The 6,150-nt window shown below is 41.0% G+C and overlaps 1 protein-coding gene across 1 annotated transcript in view; it reads right to left on the bottom strand.

Annotated features, from left to right (window-relative positions):
• LOC102306044 (cholesterol 24-hydroxylase) overlaps positions 1–6,150 on the bottom strand; it is a 23,735-nt gene continuing 17,585 nt past the window's right edge. The window contains exons 10-20 of the mRNA XM_042218700.1: positions 5,134–5,206; positions 4,966–5,050; positions 4,676–4,786; positions 4,269–4,357; positions 4,081–4,147; positions 2,367–3,993; positions 2,220–2,296; positions 1,981–2,062; positions 1,604–1,677; positions 258–344; positions 1–77 (exon numbers count right to left, since the gene is read on the bottom strand). Of these exons, the coding sequence (XP_042074634.1) occupies positions 3,853–3,993; positions 4,081–4,147; positions 4,269–4,357; positions 4,676–4,786; positions 4,966–5,050; positions 5,134–5,206 (566 nt within the window). The 3' untranslated portion in view covers positions 1–77; positions 258–344; positions 1,604–1,677; ... (1 more) ...; positions 2,220–2,296; positions 2,367–3,852. The remainder of the gene's footprint in view (positions 78–257; positions 345–1,603; positions 1,678–1,980; positions 2,063–2,219; positions 2,297–2,366; positions 3,994–4,080; positions 4,148–4,268; positions 4,358–4,675; positions 4,787–4,965; positions 5,051–5,133; positions 5,207–6,150) is intronic.

The raw sequence follows: 6,150 nt of genomic DNA, 5'->3' as shown, positions 1-6,150 counted from the left end.
TGTCAGCAAGCTCTGCAAGTTTATCCATCAGTTTCTCTGCTGTCTCATTGAAGGTTCCCATTAGACCTCTCAGATACCTGGAAGTATGATAGCTTTAGACGGAGAAGCAGCACATCCAGGACATCCCAACAAACCATCACAGAAATTCATTAAAGAATAATGTTGCACAGAAAAAAAAAAGGGAGATGTTTCCAACCCTGGACAAGTGGTTAATCATACAGACTGTTGTGTCTTTACGTGGCAACTATGAAACTCACAGGCTGCTGAACGCAGGGTCCATGATGCGTCGCTGTTTGTACCACTGCTCATGATCCCGTGCTGTTACCAGCCCATTTCCAAAGAACCTGAAAAGATATTGAGAAAATTAATAAAAATAGCAAAATATGATTGCAACACAAATGATTTTAACTCTGTAAAAGTCAGGAGCTCAACAGATTACATTGTCACACAGCAAGTTTTATTATTATCATAGTTAAATTGCTGCTAGCATGGCTACACAGCATGTTAAGTTACTGCTGAGTTGCATTTAGTTTGAACAGTAATGTATGGATACATAAATACAAACTACTTGTGGTCAGATGTTTACATATATTAATCATTGGCATGAATGTCAATTCATGTTTTAATGATTTCTTTGAACGTTTCTTTCTCTGGGGTGGAAAGACTGTGCAGTATATAACTGGCTTCACAAGTGTAAATTAATTTCACAGTGGGTCAAAATTATACAAACATCTTCAAATATCTACATACACTACTGTCATGATCCGGAGTTTGTGACTCCGTGTTTATGTTTTAGTAGTTATTATTATTCTGGGTTTTATTTCCATGTTCCTATGTGTTCCCCAGTCTGTGTGAAGTTTGTGTGTTGTGTCATTGCGTGTATGTGTTTCCTGTTTTATTGTGAAGGTCTGCGTCTTATGTGAGTGTTTTCAGTTTGCCTCCCTAGTCTCGTCACGTTAATCACTCCCAGCTGTGTCCCCCACCTGTGTGTAATCTCCCTGTGTTCTTTGAGTGTTTTTAAGTCGTGTCTTCTGTCTTAGTCGTTGCTGGTTGGTCTGTGTTGTTTCCCCTCGGTCTCCCCCTATGTATTTCCCCGGACCTCCCTGCATCTTCGTTCAGGTTTGTTTTCTTAGCTCTGCCCAGTTTATTTTTTCCAGTTTTATGTTCACCCACCATTGCTGTTTTTACCCACTCCTGTAAATAAATACTCACCTGCACCAGAGCTGCCGCCTTTTGGGTCCTTTCTACAAACTCCACACGTCTGCCACACCGGACGTGACAACTACACTCCAGCTGAAAACACTACGTCCAGATGAACAGAATTAACTTTCTTGTACACTGTAGAAACTTCACCACCAATTAAAGCATTTATGAATGTATGTATATATCCTAACCCTAAATAAATTCTAACTTGTGCACTCAATTCTTATTGAGTCAGCAGTCAGCAGCGTAGTATGCTGTACAATCATTCCACCCGGGAAAAAGAAAAGCTCAAAGAAATAATTAAAGCCCAAAATTACCATGACATTCATGCCCATGATGACTGAATGTAAGTCTGAGCACAATTATACAACTAAACGAATCAGAAAATGTGATACATCACCTTTGACCAAACAGGTTGAAGAGTCTTTTATAGACAGACTTCTCTTTAAGGTACTTTGGGGACATCAGGATTTCCTGAAACCAGAAACAAAATGACACAAAAGTGTGACCAAGAAGAAGAAGAAGAGGGCTTTAAATGTGAACAAGTCCCCAAAAGGCCAGTAGCTGGCACTGTTTATTAGCAGGGACCTCTGCCAACAGGATTGATGGGTGCACTTTCACACACAACAGGTTTGTTGCACTGTAGTCATTTTAAACTGAAACAGCAGAGATACACAGGTACTGCTAATCACAATAATTCACAGATTTACAGAAATAGACCCTTTATTAATGACACCTGTGTACTGATGTGAAAACAGTCAGGTGACAAGTGTTTACCTTGGTGGCCTCTGGACAGTACGTACACAGTGAAACGTAGTGAAACATATTTATCCTGTAAACAGGTCCATACTTCTCCGCCCTGCAGGTGACATCTTAATTAGATCTTTTAAAGGCGAATGATATTAATACTGTAATACAAAGAGTACAGTAAGAACTGCAATGTATTTGTTACATAGGCAGAAATGTATCCCCTAACCCTATTTTTCTTCATAAAAACATCGTTTTGTTTTTTTTACCACTCCAGAAATTGTCGTGTATAATTCCGTCATTTTTCATCGCCTTCAACATCGTTGGTGAGTGTCCGAAGAAAAAACTGAGGAGGAAACAGCGAGTTACTCTCAAGTAACGTCCGCATAACTGCTTCAGCCGACGACCTTTCCTACCTGTCCCTCGGCGGCCCGGGGATGTGGTCATACTTCATATGAATGTATTTAATGTACAAGCAGTAGCCAAGAAACGCAATGACGAGCAGAAAGAAGAGAAACGTAAGTGCCCGAGCAGCCAGGCTCAGAAGCAGGCTGGAAAGTGCCATCCTGGAAAATGTCCCGGAGACGTCCGTGTTAAAGGTGTGTAACAAGTGTCCCTTGACAGTTCGCTGACTTCTGCCGTGTGATTGGCCCAGGAGCTTTAAAAGGTAGTGGGTGTGTGAGGGGAGGTCAGTGGTCTTCTGTGGGAAGTTCCAGACCTTTGGAGATTAATTATTAGATCTGCAGTCTGCAGATCTAATAATTTATTATGGTAGGTGCCCGTTTTTTATGCGTGCTGCTGGACTTATTAGTGTGAACACGAGTTTTAATGGAGGAATCAATCAAGCTCTAGATCGACTGCGCGCGGGGAAATCGATCAATATTGTAGGTATATTGAGTGTTTGTTTTATATCTGTGATTTTGAATCGTTTAATAACACTGATGTTTTATTGGATAACATTTTAATCGATAGTCTTGATCGTGTTTTGCAGCTGTTGTTGTGCTGCCTCTGCTTTAAAAGTCAGGTTTCTGTGCAGGAGCTTAGCGCCCCCATGTGTACACTGTTGGTAATTGCATTAAAAGAGCAAGTTGGGTACATAAGAAATCACATCACACTGACAAACATTAAAGTTTCAGTTTTATTTTCATTTACATAAAACCTGTGCTTAAATTAGTTACAGACACTAAAGCTTCTGTGGTTCAATGGCTATGAAAAAGCAACTACATAATATAAACTAAAAAATATATATCAGCAGTGTATAAAAGTAACAAATGGCAATACCTTAGAGACCAGCGCCCCTCAAAAATGTTTCTATATACTGACTATTGTAATGGGTGGCTCTGAAGTGTAGTGGTTAACACATTTGCCTATCAAGCAAAAGATCTGGTCATTCGCACAGACACACGACTCCTTTTGTTGTTGCATCAGAAAGGATTTCTTCCTCTTCTTTTTCCTGCTTCCTTTAGTAGTTTCCAGATCATCTGCCTCCACCTCATTCCATCCCTAGGATCCTCTTCTGTCACACCACCTCCACCAGTCATAGTCCCTACATTTTAAATTCCTACTCTCACCTCCACACTCCTACCTTCTCTCTCTCTCTGCCTCCAAACATACCTTCCCCTTTTACTCTTCCTTTGTCTTCAGCCAACAGCAGCACCGTTTCTACAGACTCCCTGTTGGCCAACAAGTAGTTTTATATTCATTATTGTAATAAATAAAAAACACGACATAACTTCATATGAATATGCTATGTATTTAAATCACACCATTATTGTTTTCATTACAAGGTTTTCTTCTTCTTTTTTAAGTGACAGTTTTAGATATGAATAAAAGCCCAGTTTTACTCTATAGACTACTATGACCTCTTCTAATGTATTGGTGCTTTATGGCCATTTATTCTTTTTATTCCCTGTGAGCGAAAGAGCAAATTACTCCACTCTTAGGTCTGAGCATTCCAGCATCCAGGATGTCAAAGGTCTGTCCCGGGACGAGAGTGAAGTCAAACCTCTGGAGCAGTTTGGCCATCACCACTTTAGCCTCCATCTAAAAAACACAACAGCGCCCACAGAGATGAGTCAGTGTGTTTATAGGTGAGCGGGTCTTCATGTTAACTTACGCTGTCATCCTCACCTGAGCAAAGTTCTTTCCCAGACACGAGCGAGGACCGAGGGCAAAGGGGTAGTAGCAGTAATAAGGCCTTGAACAGACGAGAGACAGCCTCAGTTACTGTGAACCGTTTCACTCATTTAGTCTGAGATAAAGTGTGTGCAAACATTAAACGGAATAAAGTCAGCATGGTGAAACAGTGTGTTCTTTACTTGGGAGCATCTGGGTGAAATCTGTCTGGATCAAATCTCAGTGGATCCTTGAAGAATCTCTCCAGTCTCCCGCTCACATAGGAGCTGAACTAAATATGAGAATAGGTTATTTATTCGTCTTGATTCCAGGTAACTGTCTTGTAGGGCAAGACACTTTACCCTACCGCCTACTGGTGGTGGCCAGAGGGGCCGATGGCACGATATGGCAGCCTCGCTTCTGTCAGTCTGCCCCAGGGCAGCTGTGGCTACAACTGTAGCCTCCACCAGCGTTTGAATGTGAGAGTGAATGAATAGTGGCATTGTAAAGCACTGTATAAATCCAATCCATTATTATTTATAATTATATAAAACAGAAGTTTATTTTCTGCTTTGAAGCTAGAAACACATAAAAAAAATCTATGACTCACTACAGCAACAAATCCTCCAGGTATGTGGACACCATCAATGACCATGTCTTCAGCAATATCACGAGATGTGGCCGGAGTCACGGGATAAATTCTCAGAGTCTCTTTTAGCACCTGGGGGAAGATTACAACGTTTATGGTGCATCTTGTTTTATAAAAACAAGACTGAGAGCCTAAGTTTACTGTTGATGCAGTCTTTCATTGTTAGTTGACTAATTTTGAATCCATGAGTGAACATGAGATTACAAATCACACTAAAAACATTACCACAATTTTCAAATTGCCACATGTACCTGTGACAGGTAGACCAACTTGCCCAGGTCATCGTAGCTTATTTCACGTTTCATCCCAATAACATCGTCCACTTCTTTCTTCGCTCTGAGAAATGAGAAAACTCCATAAGAAACCAAAGTTCACTTGTTCTAATGGAAACTGATGTCTGCTATATTTTGACTTTTTACTTCTCCAGTATATCAGGATGTCTTCCGAGTTCCATGATGCAAAAAGCCAGCTGATTGGCTGTTGTTTCTTGGCCTGAAATAGCACAAATGTATCAAAATTGAATATTACCACCATGAAGCTCAATAAAATGTTAAACATACACTATATACAAAAGAAGCTGCTGTTTTTCAAGTTTCAAGTTTAGCATTTCCTCCATTGCTTAGCATTTTTGAAACCAGGGGTCACAATCAAAAGACAGCTCAGACGGTGAAGCCAAGAGCACTGCACACTCATAATAGCAGCAAGCCATTATTTAGATTCCTGTTGATGCAGAAATCTACAAATACCATGTACTTCAGCATAAAGACTCGAGTCAACAAGGCACAAGAAACCTGTAACTCCTTGATGCTGCTCTGGACAACAAAAATCAATAACATCCACCAGCAACTCAGTTCAATTGTTGTGTCCACCCCCTCTCCAGAACCTTTTCTCTATTTTGAGCCGTTTTCAACTTTCCATCTTCCTGATTATCTGATATTTCTGAGTTTATATGTAACTCAAAGCCTGCCACATGTCATCTTGACCCTATCCCTACAGGGCTTGTGAAATCCTGCTTCTCTTCCTTACTCCCACTCACTCTGCTATCATTCACTCTTCACTCACCTCCGGTGTCGTCCCCTCCTTAGTCAAGATTGCTTCAGTCACTTCGTCAAAGGAGCTTGCAAAGAAGGGCGTCTGGACTTCTTTAAGTTACTTGAAGACGTTTCACCTCTCATCCGAGAAGCTTCTTCAGTTCTAAGGTCAAATGGTGGAGAGTCCCAGATATAAACCTAGTGGGAGAGTTTCCCCCCACAGAGGGACAAAAGGACCCCCTGATGATCCTCTTTGTCTCAGGGGATTAGAGGATCATCAGGGGGTCCTTTTGTCCCTCTGTGGGGGGTTACTCCCACTAGGTTTATATCTGGGACTCTCCACCATTTGACCTTAGAACTGAAGAAGCTTCTCGGATGAGAGGTGAAACGTCTTCAAGTAACTTA

The sequence above is a fragment of the Haplochromis burtoni genome, unplaced genomic scaffold, assembly GCF_018398535.1.
Source record: "Haplochromis burtoni strain Fernald_Lab_line unplaced genomic scaffold, NCSU_Asbu1 Contig_22, whole genome shotgun sequence".
Classification (NCBI taxonomy): Eukaryota; Metazoa; Chordata; class Actinopteri; order Cichliformes; family Cichlidae; genus Haplochromis; species Haplochromis burtoni.
This window is presented reverse-complemented; position numbering and strand designations above follow the sequence as displayed.